Below are 20,477 nucleotides of genomic sequence, written 5' to 3'. Positions count from 1 at the left end.
CCGAGGCAGGAGGACAGAGGACCGTGGTTAAAGGGAGACGGTAGAGAGAGAGAGAAAGAAGACGAGAGGCAATTCGTCTCGGTGCTCTGGCCAGGCGCGCATAAGCGGATCAACGCCATTCGAAACAGAGAAGACTCCACGGGCGAAGGCCCGGGGAACCGAGATTCTCCACGGAGCCGAGGAAGGGGGTGGCCGGTGATCCGACTTCCTCGCCGGACCGTGTTCGCCGCGGAAAGAGGAAGCACAGGCGGAGGAGGAGGACGGGCCGCAAAAATCACAGGGTTCAACGCCTTCCCGACGCAAAAAGGACAACGAGCCCGGACTGCACTGGCAGGGACAATGCGAATGAAACGAAAAGACGGCTGACAACAGTCGAGCAAGGGTGCCACCCCTACCCCCGCGTTGTTTTTAGAGCGCTCCGGCTGCTTGCCGCAAGCCGTGATCAAGCAGGGGTGCCGACAACTAACGGGCCGTTCCGTAATATGAACCCGAAAAGAGCGGGTATAGAGTAGTCGGTCTGACAGGAGGGCAGTCGCCATTCGAGTTGCATGGCTGGCAGGGCGTGTAGGGATGGCCAACTCGACACGCTTCAGCAGGGACTTGAGACGCGGTCTCCCACATTTACATGAGCACAAGCAGCGCACGGTCTGCTCCAAAGGTATCCAAGCCGTGGACTAACCGGGAAAAAGCCCCACAGTGAGTTGCTTTCCTCCGTGACGCCCAGCCTGCCCTCAGATGCCCCTCGGCCGTGGGGCCTGCATTGCAGTGTCAAAAGAACCTATTCGGAGCATCTCCGGAGTTAAAAGGAAAGAGGCAAGGGTTTCGCAAGTTCCATCGCAGCAACGGCGACGGTCATCGGCTTCTCTAGACAGCGGCGTCGCTGCCGCCGTTTAGAGCTGCCGCCAAAGGCAACAACAATACCGCCACTCTTCGGACGCACGCTCCCGCGCGGTGCCCCGAAGACGGTTGGCCGAGATCCGTAGGTTGATGGTCCGCACGCCCTAGCCGCGCTCGCTGTCCTGACATCGCGGTATAGAACACTCCTTGACGCTGCGGTATTTGTCAGCGAAAAACGCTCCCAACGACAGCAGCCTCTTCCCACGGCCGGTCTTTTCCACGTATTATCACTCTTCAATGACGGCCTGCAGACAGAAATGACAAAGATCACACAATGTGCACGGGAGAGCGGAGCCGCATCTTCCGGCTTTCCAGGAACACTTCGTTCCAGCTGTGCACGGTCCGCGCTGCTGCTGCCCATCCAAGGCCTTCGCCGTGAGCGCACGCATCGGGCACGAGCGTGTAACGCGCTCCCGACACGAAAACCCTTCCGATTAATTCCCGGCATGCGCCGCTGTATACGCGGACCGAACGCTGCGCCGCGCAAGCGTTACACACGCCGGCAGCGGTCACGACAGGTTACAGCAGCCGGCGTCTCACTCGTGAATATTCAAAGGCGGAAACGGCGCCTCCTCTGCGGCGCCCGGCACAAGCGCGCCATGAATAACCAGCCTTCATGGGCTATATTCAGGCAGCGGCACGTCCCTCGCGGAAGCTCATGCAGCCCCTCAGGCGACCATCCAGCCATCCAGTGCTGCGACTTGCCGGCTGTCGCAGTTTTAAAACGTCCCGAACGCGGCTGTCCCTATATATACCGTCTCACTTGCCATGCATGGTAATCCTCTCGGAAAACGAAACTATACTGCTTTGCTGACTTTCCGACTAGCGGCGGCTGTGGATATGTTGTGCGCGAGCTTCCGGCTCGCGATAAAACGCAGGCACGTGCACCGTTATATAGAGGCAATAACCGTGACTTCGTCTCTGATTATGATCCACACAATGATTGTCACTAACCGGCGTCTCGGAGGACCACTCGCTTCAGGACAATCCATTTCTTGGCGACGAACTCACGGCATGGGAGGGCCGTCGTCTCGACTAAAGTCCTCCCGACGACTCGATACCAGAACACTTCTCACGAACAAAATTTACAGAGCACAGCAAGTGTCTTTTTTTGGCAGAATAACGTATGGAAGTCCATGGAATGCAGACCATGCTTTTGTAAAAGCTGGGAAGTATTTTTCTTTAAATTATTCCTTATAGAAAACGTTTTCTGAGTGTAACCGGCTGCTTGCTACACCTTTCAATGTACAAAAAAATATAACAATATGTAGTGGCTCTTTGACACCAGTTGAGTGCGACTGCTTCGGGGCCACGTACTGGTTTGGTTTGGTTTATGGGGTTTAACGTCCCAAAGCGACTAAGGCTATGAGAGACGCCGTAGTGGAGGGCTCCGGAAATTTCGACCACCTGGGGTTCTTTAACGTGCACTGATCGGGGCCACGTACTATCGGGGACAAAAGTCGTCTGGCGATTATGGCCTCTAAGCGCGACGTGAAGCAACAATCGCCTGATTTCTCTAGTGCCCAACACATGAAAGAACTCAAGTCCAACTTTAACCTCTACAAGTGCGATCTCCAGCCGGCGGCTAAAACAGAGCTATCTGTTTCGATTACGGCGCTAGCCCAGAGACTTTAGTCCCAGACTGTACTCATATATGTCGCGGATTCTATTTTGTTGGTGATCTTCCTTTTCTAGGCGCTATGTGCAACACAGGAAGTGAGCTGATCGCAGCCACCGTGTGCAATTACGAATATCTGCGGCGACTCATCAAGAACCTTCACTGCTGTTTTATTCACAAACAGCAATCTCGCGCAATTAGATACTATAATCAGTGCAATGTAGATGCCCGCAACAACGCAGTGCGTATACCAGTTATGACTCAGGCGCAAGAACATTGCCCCACTAACACAAGTCACATCAAATCTCTGCTTCCCGCCGGCGCAGAACGGCCATCTTTAGGGATGAGTCACGGGGTCAGATAACCAACCGACAAGCACTGTTGACGCAGTGGCGCTATCGTTACCAATTGCACGTAAGCTAGACTGTTCGCCTTCTATGTGCAGAGCCAACGGAGGAGCTAAATGGAAGAATATCGTACATATAACTGCCCACGGCCTCAAGTCTGGATCTCCTCGTACAGTGTCGTCGGTAAATGGTGTGGTTGGACTGAGGTTCACCAAACCTTATAAAACTTGGAAAATAGTTACCGTGGCTTTAAAACGTGTGCAAGGGTCTAATGATATGAAATAGCTGCTTTATTATCGGCAGCCCTACAGAGAGTGTGCCTCGCTGCTGCTCCTTTGATTTCGGTTGTCATTCGGTTGCATCCCAAATCGTCCACGGATTGTAAATACACACGCACTGCACACTCACAAGCAAGCGCGTAGATATCTCTGTCTGCATGATATCTCCAACAGGACGGCGGGCAGTCGCTTTGTGATTGCACAGTTCAATAGTTCAGGCTTACGCATATCGTTTTCCGGGCGCGAGGATTGGAGTTCAAGCCTTTCGAGACCTGATAAGGCACCGATGAGGCACCTATGAGGTGCAACCGAACCAAGTAGGAGCCCAATGACAGCCCGTCTATAAAGTGGACCAGCAAATGGATGGCCAAAACGATCGCGATACGCTCATATGTCGACTCATCGACCGCGCCCCCCTTGATGCCCTCGTTAGAGAAGTGGATAACGAAGTTCGCATTCACGAGCCGGCGTTTAACATCAGCAGCACGATTTAAAACCGGTGTTGAACAATCTTCCAGAACGCGAAGTCAAGAAAGCGAGAACGGCGATCACCGTCCACGCACAACGAAGGAACGTTCGACCCGCGGGCAAATTGACAGTTTCCTCTCAACGTTCGCTGGGAATTTCTCATCTGACAACAGCGCTGGGGGTCTCACCAGGAGCCTCTACGGAAGTCGCAGCTTCGGGGGGGAAAAAAAAAAACAAAAAAAACGACCCGGCACTGAAAGGCCGAAAAACGCCAAGCACCTAAAGTACTAATTGAAGGACTCTAATACTCCGGTATAGAACGCAATACTGTCCACCAACAGGCGCGCTGACAGGTAAAGCAAAAAGTGCGCGGCGAATATTTATGCCGTTCAGCCGCAAAACCTTCCTCTTGGCCTTTACCGCAACCACCTCCAACGCCACCAGCCGACGTTATGCCGGAAGTCGAGGCTGTGTCACCGGCGCCTACACACGAGCGCAGAGCCCCTTGTGCACTTTATATTTTCTTTCTTTCCTTGTCGCGCGAGAGGCGACAAGGGTGGTGCCAAAACAGATACGGAGCTCTCTACACATACCCGATGGCTCACTCGGGATACAAGGCTGCATACAAGTGTGCAACGCATTGCGACAGTTCGGTGCGTGCGAGGCCCGTACCTCGGAATACGCGCGCGACTGAGCTAAAGTGTGACAGACTGCCGAGTTGTTAAAATCGGTCACGAGGTGCCGTAATGAAGTCCAGCCAGGCTGGAAACCTACAGGGGGGTAAACAGAAAGCTTCGCGTCTGTGACACTGCGACGTCAAACATGAGAAAGTAGTTTCTTGCTACGGGTGGCGAAGCGATAAAATTTCACCTGCGTGCCGTCGCAGCTGCTATGAGAGGGCTGAATCATTCGACGCCTCGGCCGGTTAGACGCGCTTGTGAAACTACGCCACAGCTCGCGACGTGCCGACTGTTTTCGCGCTAGTGGCAGTTTTCTACGAAGCATAGTCATTACGGTCCGAAAGACGTTTCGGTTGGCTGAGCCAAGCCATCGCTGAATCGAGCTTAGTCAGAGCAAAGCTCCGGCTCAGCACAGGACGCGCGGCGTCCTGGTAGAAGGCCGTTCCCACTCACCGGAGTCGACGTCTAGCTGTTCCTCCGTCTTGCAGCGGTGGAGGTCGGCGCTGCGGCCTCCGCCGCTGTGGTCGCTGCCCGTGGTCGCCGTGCCAGCGTCCTGGTCCAGCTCCGCGTCGCTCGACATCGAGCGGAGCATGGACGCGGCGTCGTCCTCCTCGGAGTCCATCGACTCCGAGGCCTTGAGTAGCGCCATGTTCTCGTACGTCGCGGGCGACGCGACCGGACTGGGCGCGCTGCCGCCAGCGTCGTCGGAGCCGCTCCTAGCCGTGTGCGGCCGCTCCAGCTTGCCGAACTCCACGTAATCCGGCTCGGGACTGGAGCCCGGGTCCTCCTCGTCGCCACCCTTGGATGAGCAGGCGTCGTCTTCCAGGGCCACGGTGTCGTAGATCACGTCGTATCCGTCTTCGGTGGCGTCGGTCGGAGTCGGTGGGGTGGGCGGTGGAGGCGCCTCGCGCAGAGGGTATCCGTGCGGCCGAGTAGGTGCTGGCTGGGCGGACGACAGTGCAGCGGGTTGGCTGGTCGGCCGGAACGTGCTGAACGCAGGCGGAACGTCGCTTTGAGTCCTGGCTGTAGCGGATTCGCTTTTGCTCGGGCAGTCGGCGGGCGAAGTGACCGGCTCGGAAGCCTCCGCCGAGGAGGCAGTCGGCGGAGCGTCGCTTTGTCCTAGCTGCGACACAGTGGACGGCGGCGGCCACTTCGCGCGTTTCGGAGGCGGTGTGGGTGGCTTTCTACGACGCCTCGACTGCGAATCCTGCGCATCGGCAGCCGGAGTCGTGGTAGGGCCAGAGGCACTGCTTCTCTCGGAGGTAGACGAGCGCGTGAAACCGCTCACGGCGATCACGGTCACGTAAGGCTTTCCGTGCTCGTCTGTGATGCCGTTGACAGATTGGCCTTCCAAGCTGCTGGTAGGTTTGTCGTGCTTCGAGTCTGCCGCTTTTTCGCAAACCGGTGACGTAACGCCAGCCGCCGCCTCCGGTAGTCCGTTTGAGGTGCCGACGCCGTTGCTGTTACGGGGATTGTCGCCATGTTCGGGCCCGGCGTTTTTGTCGCCAGACTTGTCTCGCGACGACGATCGCTTGACACGTTCAGCATCCGACAAATATTTTTCGAAATACTGTACCAGGAACTCCTCCTGCTCGAGTTCTTCTCGGAGTTGAGCTACACGCTGCCTGTGCGTGGACAGTAGAGTGCGTAGGTCCTCTTCCCATATCAGCGACAGTTTCGAGTGGGGAAATCGCTTCGCCCAGTTGCGCTGCAAGTCATTGAAGGCTTCCATTGCGATCGCAATGACGCACTATCCACACGCCGTCACAAAAACACACATACGCTACGACTCAAAAGGGGTGACACACGCAAACACCGTCGAAAACATCGCACAACATACAAGGGCGCGACCCGCACGAGAGCACAAAGTACACTACACGCTGCCCGAAACTCTCGCGTTCATCTGCGAGGGTTTCCCAAGCCGCTCGCGAGTGTCGCTGTTGACGAAGCTGGTGGCGCCAGCTAAGGGCTAGATATGAAAGCTTTTCCGAGAAAGTTTCGCGCTTGGCCGCAACGGCGCCAACAGCGCTTTCTTTAACGGCAACAATGGGTTGTTTGCATCGGTTTTTAGTTATAGCGTTTTAGCGTCTTCGCTGTTCTGTGCAGGTTTGTGCTTCTGTACTCGCGTGGGTCGTGCCTGAAGAATTCAAGTTGTTGGGGGCGGCGGTCAGAAACAGTTCCACTTTTCAAGTTGTGCTTTTTGGTGTTCCGGGTGTTGTGGATGCGTTTTGTGGAGAACTCCGCGAACAGTCGCGCGAAGAACGATGGGCGAACACGCCAACTTGAGGTCTGAGCCTGCGGAGCTCGCGCGTAAGTTGTTATCGCACGTAGCTCTCGGTGAGAAGACCGGGGACATCCAGAGAATTCTGAACTTGCCCCCTGAGTCCAGCCTATGCAGTGCCGACGCTTCTCTATACTGTCATTTCGTGACGGCACTGCTTGATAATCTAAGCGCAAATGCACTGAGAAACGCCGAGGAAGATCGCATGTTCGATGCCATCGTGATGCGCTGTCCTCCCGAAGACTTGCTTCTCGTTTTGGCTTCTGCGCTTCGACGCTACAGCAAGAGCTACAGACATGACAAAGTGACAGTGCTGCTTAGCAGGTTTGTGCAAGGAGATCATCTTTACAGACTGTTGGTCGGACAGTGTCACCGAGACGCATCAGGCCAGTCCGACGAGTCGTCATGGCCCGCGCTCGAGACAGTCCTCGTGTCATTGCCCGAGCGGGTCGTAAACAGTCGCGATCAAAATATCCGAGATGTCTTGACACCGCGGGAGTACTTCGTGTCTCTTCTTAACTGCGTACTTCGAGCTTTATGTCACGCCCGTGATGAAGTGAATCGGGGCGTCGATATTCACGTGGTATTTTTGAGCCGGCTTCTGGGTCGAGTTTGCACTATTGGGCAGTCAGAACTGGTTGAAAAGCAGTTTATTCCAAAGCTAGTGCTGCAGTGTCAGAGCGACTTTATTTTTCGGCGCATCTGCTGCAAAATCATCACTTGTGTCCCTGACAGCTGTTTGGAGAATGTGATTGTCGTTCTGCTTTCAGCACTTAATAACTACAGCCATGTTGACTGGTTCATGGCCGACTCTGTGTGTACTCACAGTAAACTCAAATATCTTCTTGCCACGAAGCTGCCGCTGATGAGGACGTTTAGCAAAGTCACTATACTGCAAAACCTCATTGGTTATCTTGCATCGTCTGAAAGACGGAGGCCAATATTCCTGGATCTTGTGAAAGAGATCCTTAGTGTGTGGGGAGACAAGACATTGATGAAGCATCAGAGTGAACAGCAGCAGAAGTACCTGACAAGTGCACTGATGATATCTCTTGGACATGTTAAAATAACAGGGTGTGGAAAAGCTACTGCTGACAGTATCATGTCCAAGCTCCTGCATGGCGTAGGAAGCCATATTGCATCACCAGAGGAGTGGATAAGGACATATGGCATGATTGTAGCTGAACAGTTTACTGCTGTGCTTCAACCTGATGGTCCAAAGTTGAGCTTTGCGTATAAACTGGATGATGATATCAGTGACTTGTTATCGCTCACTGATGTAACTGCAAAACAGCAGGATCCACACATCAAAGCAAGTCTAGAAGAGGTCATTAGTACTGAGGAAGAAAAAGTAAAGTCCAAAGCAGCAAAAGCCAATATTGTACAGGATGAACTGGACAGCGATGATGACCTTGAGCCCTTTGACATGTCTCACGACACACCAAATGCTTCAAAGAAGCCAATGTATCTGCGTGACTGTATGGAGGGACTCTTGGAACAAGAAAACAAGGATTGGATGGAATCTTGCCTGCAGACTGTTAGTAACTTGATTCAAACATGCAAGGATGAACTACAAGATGTTGCCGAAGAAATGTCCAAGATACTGCTTTACCTTGACGATAAGTTCTCCACAGCTAGATTCGATGCTCTAAGACACCAGGCTCTTGTCACTTTGGCTGTGAACAGTCCTAAAACTGTTGCGACTTACCTGACAGATCAGTTCTACGACAAGAACTTGAATATTAGACAAAGGCTGGATATTCTTGAAGTGCTTGCTCTGGCAAGCAACCAGCTAGCATCAGCTAAAGCACCACCCGCATCTCCCAGAGTTGAAAAAACTGTTTCAAACATAACAGATACACATTGGAAAACTGTTGTAATGGAGCGTGTGAAAGCAAAGACCAGGATTATTAGCAAGGGACGAGCAACCACAGTGGAACCTACTAAAAACAGGTTTTCAGATGTTGCCGGCTACTTTTTTTACCCGCTGATGAGCTACTACGATAGGAAAGAGAACACCTTCGACCTTCTTGGGGAAGACAGCTTTGTTTTAGCGCGTCTCATTGCCACACTTGGGATTGTGCAGGACTCTGCAGCCAACTGCCCAAGGAGTGTCCACATGGCTGTCTGCCTTTTGGAGTTCTTGTCAGCCTTAAAATACCACACAGACGCATGTGTTCGCGATGCCATTCTTTTTGCACTGTCAGTGATATTCATCAATGTTCCTGTAAACTTACTGCTTTCCAGTGGAGAACAGGAACTTGTCGAGATACGGGAGTGGCTTCAACTGGTTGTAATGAAGGACTCATTTGATGCTTGTAGGGTAAAAGCTGCTCAAGTTTTACAGCTCCTTGTCTCACAGATCAACAAGGAAGTGCCAGTATCAGATAAATAGACGCTGTGATTTTATTACATTCCTAATGTACATGCTTGTGACTTTTGCTATTTACAAGGTGTCATTATGACTGTTGATTTGCCAGTAACCTCTGGTGATGTCATGCTTGCCATGTGAAATCTCTATACTGTTGGGCTCAATAGAAAATCCTTTTCATCAGTCATCACTTTGAAGCTCTCATGGTCTTCACTCCTTGTCGCTTGTATCCACGTCTTGCCAAGTGACCTGGAACAAAAATCAGACAATGGAAATTTGGGCACATCTCACTTTTCACACTTTGCAGCCACTGATGCGCAGGTTTGCCCGTACACTCTCCGAGAAGGAGCTCTTAAGTTGCCTATTTTTCTTTGCTTTCAGAAAGACAAGATCTTGTGGTTGTTAATCACCCGCAGATTGCATTCTGCTTTCTAAGCTCTTTCACTAAACGGTCCGGTGGAGTTGTTTTAAAACCCTCATCGTGCTTGTCTCCTTTGCTCTACTAGCAAGGAAAGCCAGAAAGAGTTTGGATGGGCGGAAAGCAGCATGGCATAGAACTCTCTATGTGTGGCTGCTGCAGAGGATTATGCAGGAATAGCAGTGGCTATAGGGAGGAGAACAAGAGTGGGGTTGGCTACTCGGCATGCCTAGCCTCGCTTGGGCAAGTGGGGAAGCACTGTGACTTAGCAGTCCCTTTTTGCGTGTGTCAATTTCTTGCCATTCAACAAATTCATAAAGGGGTTGGGTGGTGGTGTCAAGCAACATATTGCAGCTGGTCAGAAGCAGGGAGTACATGAAAGTATTTTAAGGCTTACTCTCATTTTGCGGAAAGTTAGGCGGCGGCGGCATCATGAGCAAAAAAGCAGATGACCCATCTGCTGCCTGAGTCACATGACCTTGTGACCGCATCACCACCTGCCCACCGGATTGTGAGCAAACCACCCTGGCAGGTGGCAGTTAAATGATTTTCATAAGAGGTTGCTCAAGAGCAGCCTGGGTCTCTGAAGACCCACTGGTTAACACTGGTAGCTGTCACCTGCCACCTGCTGGTGCAGTGGCGCATTGCATAACTACTGTACAGTCCAGGAGTGGTATGACCATAGAGTTTCTTACTATTACCTAGAGGGAAAGCTGGCGGCGCTGCACTTCAGCCACCATGGACGCCCAAAGCATCATGGGACGGTGAGCTACTTGTTGCGGCACAGTCGTAATTTTTTGGAAACATGGAGTGGCACTACTAAGACGTTTCATTCCGAAAACTCTGTTCGTGTGTGCGCAGACGACTTTCCCGCGAACGCAGTGTGCAAAACTCATAGTAGTGAAAACGCATAGACACGACGCCAATAAAAGGTTTCACTTTTCTGAAATGCCATTAAAAAACCTCTTATAGTATTTAAGCAACAACATCTTTTTTGAAAACATATTTACTTTTAAAAGTGCGCCTGTTAATTACGAAATATTAGTTTTTATAGTGTTCATTACTAGGCCAATAGGAGAGCGAGTCGTCTCTTATTTTGGGCAAACTTTGCACTTAAATGCTTTTCTGCTCGTTTGTTGCAATCATTAGATAAGATTTTCAATGTTAGGACGTTTGTAGTTATCAAACAGCTATATTTCTTGATTATTTTTGGGCCAAAAGTTGCAGTTCCGCAACAAGTAGCTCACCGCCCCATGATGCTTTGAGCGCCCATGGTGGCTGAAGTGGTCTCGAGGGGTTGCCATGCAAACTCCCATAGACGGGCTGCCAGCTTTCCCTCTAGGTAATAGTAAGAAACTCTATGGGTATGACGACTTACTGTGATCTATGAATGTAAAGTAGAGAATGACCGATTCCGGGCATGAAACCATTAGTGCTATTGCATGAAAAGTGTCCCCTCCAGTTTTTTTTACAGTGAAAGCTGTTGTATCTTTAGTTTAGCCATATGTCCCTGCATTTTGTCATAGAATATATGGCGTGAGCCATAAAACCTTAATTACTTACTTAATTAATTTTAAATGAATGGAATTTATTTGCTGCCAACCATGGCAGGTGGCAAAGCGGAGGGACGGAAATCCCCCTCTCCATTTTTAGGGGAAAGGGTGGAGAGGCAAGTTCAAGAGGGAAAGAGAGCGAGGGTGGAAGGTTATGGGTGGCCAGATAAGATTTCGCTGATTTGTATTAGCACAGCTAGGCTTTCTCTTACAGCTCACAACGCAGATTACAAGGCCGAATGCAGAGCTAGATTGCTAAACCAAAGCTATAACAGCTTTCGTTTATGTGTTAAGCTGGTGAGCTAACTTCTAAAAATTTTTTTTTTTGCTTACAACTTACAATGCGTTGATGTTGTTGATGCAGCTGCTCCTGAGGAACTTGCCATGTGCAGATTGTATCAACTGAATGTGCTGTTTTTTCACTTCCTCCTGTGCATCTAATGTGCCTGCAATGGAGAAATGGCAGCGTTAGTGAATTATTGCAACCAGAACATGTGGCACTGTAATATGTGGCCATATGTGGTTGGTTTCAGTTTATCACCGTTCAGGGATTTCTTTAGCAAGGCTGCTTCTATGCAGCTAGTGAGTGTTCCAGTCTTGTTGCCATGACTTACGGAATCACTGCAATATTTACAATTATGCAATATTCACTGCTTTCCCTAGATTGTTTTTGAAATATATGATGAATCTGGTCACCTTTTGTATTTGGATGGCATTTAGAAAATGCATCTATGTACATGTTTTATTTCTCTTGGCTCCTATTGCTGCATATTAATGTTATGTAGTGATTAATTGCCGAATACTGATTTCTTCATAAAGCTTTGATCCCTATTAATACTGTTGTGTACCTCAAAGAAAAGCTTACAGCCCTTATTGTGGGAAAAATTACCATTACCTATTAATCCTTAGGCCACGCTCTCAAACATTGCATAAAATTACTCTGTCATGGATGTTAAGTAAAAATAGCTATTTTGAACTAGAGGCAATAAAACTGACACTGCTTATTCCTTACAACTTTGTGCAGGAGGTAGCTTAATTGCTGAATTATTTGGTGAAGTGTTTTTGGCGTACTTTCCATGCCCAGTGACCACATTTCAGTGGGAAAATAGAGAAAACTTCCTGTACAGAATTTTAAAGTGAAGTGAAAATTCAACAAGTTGAGGACAAGGTGCTCGAATTGATCAATATCATATGTCCAGTTAACAAAACTGTTTTGGAGCTGCCACGGTGGCTCAGTGGTCATGGCGCTCAGCTGCTGACCCGAAAGATGCTGGTTCGATCCCAGCCACGGCGGTCGAATTTCAATGGAGGCAAAATTCTAGAGGTACTTGAAACTGGGCTTGTTGGTGCATATTCGTGAAAGACATGAGAGCGCAAAACGGGGACACGGAGCAGCGCTCGTCCTGTTCCCTTCCTCGTCCGTGTCCCCGTTTTGCGCTCTCATGTCTTTCACGAAAATTCTAGAGGCCCGTGTACTGTGCGATGTCAGTGCATGTTAAAGGATCCCAGGTGGTCGAAATTTCCAGAGCCGTGCACTACAAAGTCCCTCATAGCCTCAAGTCGCTTTGGGACGTAAAACCCCCATAAGCATAAACCAAAATTGTTTTATTTTTAAGTTGACAAGTTCACATTACGATTGCTTACCTCTAAGGCTGCACAGTTTGCTGTTGAAGCACACCTCAGCACCTTTGGTACCATTTGTTGGCTGAGAGTCCTGGTGCTGCCAGCTTCTTGCTGCTACCTCCAAGTCACCGAGTTCAGCGATACATCTTCTCCACTGGAAAGTATGACCACATGCAACGTGTTTTTCCTTACCATCCCTGAATTTTGTTTGCTCATTTGCTTCATTTGTCAATTCATTTAGAGGCATGTATATATTTGCTGAGTGGTTGTTCATCTAACTCATTGACTAAATCGATAATTTTATTATGTGATTGATTGATTTTTTTGCCTTGATCTTTGAAATCTCTGTCAATCAGTTAATAATTTTTAGCCGCCAGATCAACTTACTGATTAATTAAATGAGCTGTATCAGTGGGTCAACTGTCAGTTTGCTTAGTTGAGATAAGCCTGCAAAGCAGCTGAATTTTGTGCCGTATACTGTGCAATATGCCAGTGGACGCACAAGTGGGTACTTTTGTTTGAGTTGGCCTCCTGTGTTTAAAATTTTGTCATGTCATGCATCAGATAGTCAGGACGTACCCTCGGAAGTTTAAATGGTTGGCTGCTGGTGGGCATTGTTTTGAGCTTTCAGTGAAGCTCTTCAATACACAATGGTAGCCTAAACAACGCTCACTATACCTGCCTGTCCATATCTAAATTCCTCATAATTTATCAATCTAAAAATAGTTCGCAGTACAGTTGGAAAACTCATAGGTTTCAATTACTGTTCATATCCTTTTATGTTTTCCAAATTTACGTCTTGCCGAATTTTGATGGAGGCTAAATCCAAATGCGCAGATGGGCTTTGTTATGTCAACGCACTCCAAAAAACCCCGGTTTGCCCAAATTAATGCAGACTCTTTTATTACAGCATCTTTTACTGCCTATGTACAGCTTAGGGACATTAAATCGCTTGTACCATTGCATACCACCTTTATTTATTTCATACTATAGGTTGCTACAAACAGTATTTCTGCTGAGAATTTTGGACAGATCACTTGCATACAAGAGAGATCATTTTTGGTCCATATGCATGGAGACATTTAAGCAGGAAAAGTTAACATTCAAGAAAAGATGCCAACAGCCATGCACTTGAACGTATATATAACCTTGAAAAGCAATGAATGCACTCTAAAGACAAGCTTTGGTATCATGTTTAGCTCAAGGTTGTCGAACATGATGTAGAAATCATGAAGTTGATGGTACAGTACAGTAATTTTCCACACACAAATTATGGTGATGTGTTCATCTATGAGTGAAAAACCTTTCCTGGAGCACTTATAATGTAGCAGTGAAGGAAGTTTTATGTTGCACAGCAAAAAAAAAGAGAGAAACATACAGTCTTCTTCCCACTTTGCTGTAAACAAGTTTGATGTTCTTCATATTATTTCAGGAATTTTCAGAGGTAGCGCCTTCAGGTGTTAAAAGAGTATGAGCTGAACTTGTCTTGGAACTTTGGATTCGTCACACCACAAGCACTACTGCTTCAGTCATAATTCATTTGAAATAACGAATAAATCGTGCCAGCCCATTATTAGTGCAGTAGCCACTTTTTCTGAAACTTGAGCAGTGCCCGCTGCGTGATTTACATGTCAGTTATGTACTAAACTCGCTGAGGAAAATGAAAAGATGCTCATCTTTAATGTCACTGATGGTACGTGTGAAACATGCAAAATTTTTCTGCCGAGCACAGAAAAAACTAGATTACACTGGGAAAGGGGGGCGAATGTTAGCTTGAGCATTGAAGTAACCTTCTGCGGGTGTTTTGATAATTTCAGAGAACCTGTCTTGGTACTAATTTCATTAGTTTCATCAAACTACTGTTACCAGCTGGGTGATATCTTCACAAAAATTTGTTGTGTGATGGGAGCCAGAAATGCAGTTACATTTCCTGCAGGCTTTACAACATCAGCACACACTACATACATATATTATATAGGTTAGAATTTAATATTCATTTAAAGCAGGTAAGGCTCACCAGTGAATAGATGAAGTGCTCATTTTCTTCTGCTGCATTGCACAGCAATACCAGACACGCCATGTTGCAGTACCTCTGTATGAACAGCGTTGACCTCCTCAACTCGCGCTGGGCACCTGTCCTTGAAGTGTCACCTTCGGTCACTGAACGCTGGTCACTGTTGTCGGCACTGCACAGGCGTTCGCTTTCATGTTCGGTTTGTTCATGCGCGGGAGCACCGTTCGGCTGAGGACCTCCGGCGCCGTCACCGGCTTCTCTTTTTCTAAAGACCGGGTTAGTCTCCTCCTTGGGGACGTCGAGCGCTTCGCCAAGTTCAACTTGAACTACCGGTGGCAGTTCGAAGCCGTTCGCGCCGTTATCCTGCGGAAGCAGTTCTTGCGCGTCAGTTACCTCAGGTTCGGGTGGACTATCGCGTGTGTTTCTGAGGCTGCTAAACAGAACCTGTTTTCCGGACGACCTTTCCTTACGTCGACTAAGGGAGGAACACATCTCCCCAAATTTCGTGAGCGCCCGTTGAAACTTCTTCGTGTACAGGTCGTACAAGAGTTGACTTTGCGGCTGCCGCGTCGTGACATGCTTCGACGTCGTTGTGACCTTTGACCTCTGACTGTTCAAGTGACTGAGGAGAGTAGGCGTGTGCATCATCTGCGCTTTGTAGAAGAGTCCCGCAGCGTCGAACCCCATGCCGGCGTCGTAGTCCTGGAAGACGTTGGTATCGTCGTGGCGGTACGGCCCGGTGCTGGCACGGCTGTCCTGGCACTCCTGACCTTGCGCCTCATCGATGTCCCTTAGGATGCTGCGCAAGTCTGGCTTGGACACGTATTTCCTGAGGTCCCTCTTTGACTTCCTGCTAGCCGCTCTTCTCCGCCGTCGGTTGTCCGTTGCCAGATTCTCCTGCGAGATTCGGAGACAATCCGCGACAGTGTCCTGAAGCTCTGTAAGACGTTTCAGGCTGGCGTCCGGTCCCGTGAAGTCCGTGTCTTCGGCCGAGTCGAAGTCGGAGAGGAAGTCGCTGTCCGGTAGGCTCTGTTTACCCGTCGCCTGCTGCACGGCCGAGATGAACGGCGCGCAGCTAGATGACCGGTTGGTCGCCTGTGAGGACATGGTAGAGTCGACGTCGCTCAGCGAGTCCGCTCTCTCCAGCTCCTTCTCCTTGTCCTCTTGGGTTGGCGGGTACTTTTCGGCGTATTGGCCATCCGGGTCCTGGATTGAGTGTAGGCTCCCTGTCGAGCGCTTTCTGTCGTCGACTGGTCCTTCGACGTACTTGTCCAGCTCCTTGGGGCTCTCGTTCGACTGCTTGTTGATGACGGCCAGGTCTCGGAGCCACGCGGCTTCGAGGTACACGTTCACCAGGCGTACGGCGGGAGGTATCGGGTATTTCACCGGTACGTCTTGCATGGCGAGCTGAAAGAGAAACGAATTTTTTTTTTAATTACTTTTTGACGCCACAAAACCAGGTGAACTGCGACGATATTAGAAAGTGCGGAGTGGTCACCTCACCTATGGGGCAGAAACGTGGAGGCTAACAAAGAGGGTTCAGCTTAAGCTAAGGACGACGCAGCGAGCTATGGAAAGAAAAATGATAGATGTAACGTTAAGAGATCGGAAGCGGGCAAAGTGGAGGAGGGAGCAAACGCGCGTTAATGACATCCTAGTTGAAATCAAGAGGAAGAAGTGGGCAGGGCATGTAATGCGAAGGCAAGATAACCGCTGGTCCTTAAGGGTAACGAAGTGGATTCCAAGAGAAGGCAAGCGTAGCAGGGGGCGGCAAAAAATTAGGTGGGCGGAAATTTGCGGGAATACGGTGGCCGCGGCTGGCGAAGGACAGGGTTAATTGGAGAGACATGGGAGAGGCATTTGCCCTGCAGTGGGCGTAGTCAGGCTGATGATGATGATGATGAGTGGTCAAAAAAAAAGTTTGCAAAAAAGCCAACGGACATGGTGGACATGGCGTAAAACACTTACCCTTTCCTTAGATGTGGCCGCTAAGAGCAGTAGGTGCGTTATTTCCGGAGTGAACTGACTTGCAAGAACTCTGAAAATCGAAATAAACAGCAGTGATCATTGACCGCATCCAGGTTATAGCCGAGGATGAGGATTCTATCAAGAGGGCGCTTTTGCATTATCTGCGCTTCACAGTGCAATGATCGCCATCTCGGATGTATAGCACTTCGATGGAAACTACGCATCTTGAAAAATCTTTGCTAAGTGCTGCACTCGAGTGCTGCGCCCTTTCTTACGTAGTAGTCATGCGCACAGAAACTTGCCTCTCATCGAAGAGAACACAGCTGGCGAGCACACCGGGCATCTTTTGTAGGTCCTCGAGCAGCGCAAAGCCCCTCGTGTAGACGTTTGATGCGGCCTGCAGTACAATACGCGTGTCCTCCTGAGCCCTCCTTGAAATTGAAACCCGACTTTATCGAGCGGAAAATGAATATACAAAACAGTGCTAGAGACTGCACAAGATTATGTAGTGCAGTAATTCGAAGCACAAATAACCGCAGAAATACTAATTGGCTCGTTGATGTGTGTTGTTAGTATCGGGAACAGTGATTCCAAAACAAAAGGAAAGGTAGCAATTTCGTTTTTCTACTGGTTTTATATATGCATGTTTCTCAAAGCACGAATGAAAATGAAGCCTTACACATTTGTTGGTATCGGATTCGGGCGCCATCCAGCTATAATGAATGGACAGGGAGCGCGCGTAGTCAGCTATTCGGATCTGAATGAGACGCAGTAAGATGAGACGGTATTTTCTTTTTCTTTTTTTTTCACTCTGAGTGCCTGACTTCGCAAGTCTAGACTACCATGATTTATATGTATACGTTGAGTTCTGCAACACCGTGTACATTTTAAGGTCGGTCTTTGTGTAACAAATTTTTTCAAAAAAGAAAAATCGTATGGAAGGCAGTAAAGAATCCTGCGCAGCTTGGCTTTGCCTGCACCAACGCTAGAGACGCAAGTGAATGGCGAGGTAAGTTTAAAACGCGGATTGAACAGAAGGTATTTCTTCAGACCGACTTACATCCGGCAGTTTGAGCGTCGGCACAGCCATGAAGAGGTTGGAGAGCTGGTCCTTGGGACCGCAGCACACGGGCAAACACGAGTTGCAGAACTCGCGCACCCGCGCGGCGAACGGCTCCCCGCTGGAGCAGCCCTGCGTCGGAAGAGGGGAGTCGGGTTAGAATTGCTAGCTCTGTTGACGCCAGTTCGAGGCATCTCGCCATACATACTCTCACGGAGCTCGTGTCATAAGTAAGCACTGTCGTGAAGACAAATGACCCCTCTCCCCCTTTGAAACGTAGGTTGGCTTCTTCACAATAAATGTCTTACTGCGGTGAAGCTTGAGTAGCGGAAAAGCAGTGAAAGCTACTATCGTGGGCACCGTATAATTTCTGGCGTTCGATTTAACAAGCGCGTTTCTCTATATATTAAGGCGAAAGCCTTTAATGGCTCATACTGTCGGGACCAAGGAATGTTAGCAGGTGTGGCGGCGTTTCGGCGTCACTACTTTAAAAAAAAACTGTGTCGAGCCTGCGAACCGAACCAGGGCCTTTGGCATTTGTAGTGGAGACGCTACCACTCCGCCGCGAAGGCTCAGGGTTTGAGCTTGAACAAAGGCGCATCTAGTGAATGCACGGGTTTAATAAATAAATTATAAAATAAAATAAAAATAAACAAAAATTAAAAATAATAAAAGACATAAAGATACAAAGTAAATTAAAAATAAAACATGAAAAGTAAAACAAAAAAAAACAGTGCGCCACGAAACGCTTTCACCTTGCAGCACTTCAGGGAGCCAAAGTGCCCTCTGAATATTTTGTAACTTTACTTAGTAGTTTCTTTTTATATAGGTAGCTGCAGATCGCACTAAGGGGCACTGTAGTAAGACACAAAATCGGGACCCTGGGAATTCTGATAGTTAGTGAAAGAAACTAATGTGCCCGAAAAGTATGTAAAAGTATGTGCAGTAAAGCGGATATAATTACATTTAGAAACTTGAGAACATAAGCCACGTTTGGCACAAATTTCTCTACAGAGGGTGTAGTCATCTGTACGTTGTCTGTCTTTTCGAGTCATGCCTCTACCAGTATGATTTAAATTTTAATAGAAATATTTGCCTGAATTCAAAACTAATTTCAACGCCGTTAACTACAGTTTTGTAAAACTCGGTGGTGAGTGGTCGCGTGATCGAATTCCGGCCGTGGCGGCAGTATCTCGGTTAACCGTAATGCGTAAGCGCCGCTGTCCTGTGCGATGACGGTGGACGTTTACGAACCCCAGGTGATCGAAATTAACCCAAAGCCTTAACCACGGCGCTTTCCTCGTGGCCCTTCGTTCAGTTTCGTGACCTTAAACGTCACAAGCACACCAATTACAACTTTCTGGGAACGACCAGTCAAGTAATTCCCAAATTGATCAGTAAAGAATGCTGCTAGCTTTTCGAACTGGAGGCAGTTTATGCATAACAAGAATGTGTCGAGAAAAGCCCGCGTTTGGATTTCTAGGTTATCCGTTGGATCACAAAGCACTGGCAAGACAAGTTGCTGCGAAATTCTCCGTTATACTGCGCGGCGAGAAGTAAAAACATTACCTGTATCATATCAGGAAAACTCTTGTGATAAAACCGGAGCAGACGAAGGAGCATGTCTGCTTGTTGCTGCAGTACGTAGTCTGCTAAATTTTTGGTCCCACCAAGAACCTGTAATTGAAAAACGAAAATATTTGCTATATACTAATTTGGCGAACATTTCCTTATTGTCTTAGTTTGTTCATTTGTGTCTGTTTATTTTTTAATTATGACTTCAGCCATGCTCTAATATCTTCATGCATGGTTCGACTACTATCTATTGGCTATTGGATCATACATTGCATGCATTCTTGCATATCCTATGTAGTTATGGGCGAACATTTTAGGATGATCTGACGTCACACGCACACAGACCGGGCAGCTGTTGTTTCTGAAAACATTTTTGTTATACTTTTAAATAAATATTTTTCGTATGTATTTCGGTATGCCTTTCAGCAGTCGAATTTTGGCTACGTCGCGCCAAAATACATGCACTTACAAAAGAGATGCGTATGTGAGAAGCTTGCAGGCAATGCAACCTCTCCAGCGCACGTAACTTGTCGAAATAGCCAAAATTTGTTGGACCACAGTGCCGAGGATAACCGCGTTTTCTAAATTGTAAAAACTGATATAGATATTACGTACGGTGAGCTATACGCCTCTTAATAATAGACGAGCCTAACAGTAGCAGTTAAAAAGTTCACTGTTCAATATTAATAACCAGCATGCTAGTTAGCATTTCTTAGCTGTATTATGATGTACTGCACCGCTGACAATGCTACACCGAAAAAACACGCTCTTTTACTCAAAAGGTCTATTTTTTAAAATTATGTAAAGTCTTAGGTGAAACACCTTGTATGTGTACAACCATATTCTGTACGAAGTTCTTTGTAAGCAAACGTGAAACAGCGGCAAAAACTAGGGGAATGATCAATGTTATTGATGCGGCAGAAATGCGTTACCACTTATTTAAATATCACTGACTGTCGCTACCAATAATTACAACCATTAATTTCTGTAACTGTTACCCATGTCACTACCATCATCTATCTCTTTCAAAAATTTCTTTACAGTCTATAGACTGTCCTTTTGTCTATGAAGTCTATAGTCTTCCTATTGACAAACCCTGTAGTCTAGTCTATAGGCAATACAAACTATATTGACATTCTATAGATTTATGGCCATACAATTTTAGTAGACTTTTGTCTATAGACAGTATATAGACTATAAATGGACAAAAGTAAATATCTATATAAAGGCAACAGAGTCTACAAGAAGTCTATAGACAGTCTATAGACCACTTTAATAAGGGATTACTACTGCTAAGTACTAATTTCTATTACTATGCTATACTAC

The 20,477-nt window shown here is 48.0% G+C and overlaps 3 protein-coding genes across 8 annotated transcripts in view; 1 reads left to right on the top strand and 2 right to left on the bottom strand.

The window, feature by feature from the left end:
- RhoGAP1A (Rho GTPase activating protein at 1A) overlaps window positions 1–6,203 on the bottom strand; it is a 149,155-nt gene extending 142,952 nt beyond the window's left edge. Inside the window, exon 1 of the mRNA XM_089574751.1 lies at window positions 4,742–6,203. Within this exon, the coding sequence (XP_089430877.1) occupies window positions 4,742–6,020 (1,279 nt within the window). The 5' untranslated portion in view covers window positions 6,021–6,203. The remainder of the gene's footprint in view (window positions 1–4,741) is intronic.
- A 15-nt stretch (window positions 6,204–6,218) lies between these two features.
- Window positions 6,219–9,127, top strand: LOC149364823 (telomere length regulation protein TEL2 homolog). Its single transcript, XM_089574759.1, has one exon. It carries the CDS (start codon window positions 6,553–6,555, stop codon window positions 8,962–8,964), a length of 2,412 nt encoding a protein of 803 aa, XP_089430885.1. The 5' UTR covers window positions 6,219–6,552; the 3' UTR covers window positions 8,965–9,127.
- Window positions 8,953–20,477, bottom strand: part of HPS4 (Hermansky-Pudlak syndrome 4 protein) — a 69,193-nt gene continuing 57,668 nt past the window's right edge. For 5 of the 6 annotated variants that reach the window (XM_089574754.1, XM_089574753.1, XM_089574757.1 and 2 more), the window contains exons 5-12: window positions 19,146–19,253; window positions 17,577–17,708; window positions 16,819–16,913; window positions 16,517–16,586; window positions 14,552–15,955; window positions 12,556–12,688; window positions 11,252–11,357; window positions 8,953–9,189 (exon numbers count right to left, since the gene is read on the bottom strand). In XM_089574754.1, the coding sequence (XP_089430880.1) occupies window positions 9,087–9,189; window positions 11,252–11,357; window positions 12,556–12,688; window positions 14,552–15,955; window positions 16,517–16,586; window positions 16,819–16,913; window positions 17,577–17,708; window positions 19,146–19,253 (2,151 nt within the window). In that variant the 3' untranslated portion in view covers window positions 8,953–9,086. The remainder of the gene's footprint in view (window positions 9,190–11,251; window positions 11,358–12,555; window positions 12,689–14,551; window positions 15,956–16,516; window positions 16,587–16,818; window positions 16,914–17,576; window positions 17,709–19,145; window positions 19,254–20,477) is intronic. The other variant, XM_089574755.1, reaches the window with a different exon arrangement.

This window comes from Amblyomma mixtum, chromosome 2, assembly GCF_055824585.1.
Source record: "Amblyomma mixtum isolate Tamu chromosome 2, ASM5582458v1, whole genome shotgun sequence".
Classification (NCBI taxonomy): Eukaryota; Metazoa; Arthropoda; class Arachnida; order Ixodida; family Ixodidae; genus Amblyomma; species Amblyomma mixtum.
This window is presented reverse-complemented; position numbering and strand designations above follow the sequence as displayed.

Bases quoted from the DNA above. Each gene is read 5' to 3' on its own strand.
- LOC149364823 (XM_089574759.1), top strand. From the start codon at position 6,553: ATGGGCGAACACGCCAACTTGAGGTCTGAGCCTGCGGAGCTCGCGCGT.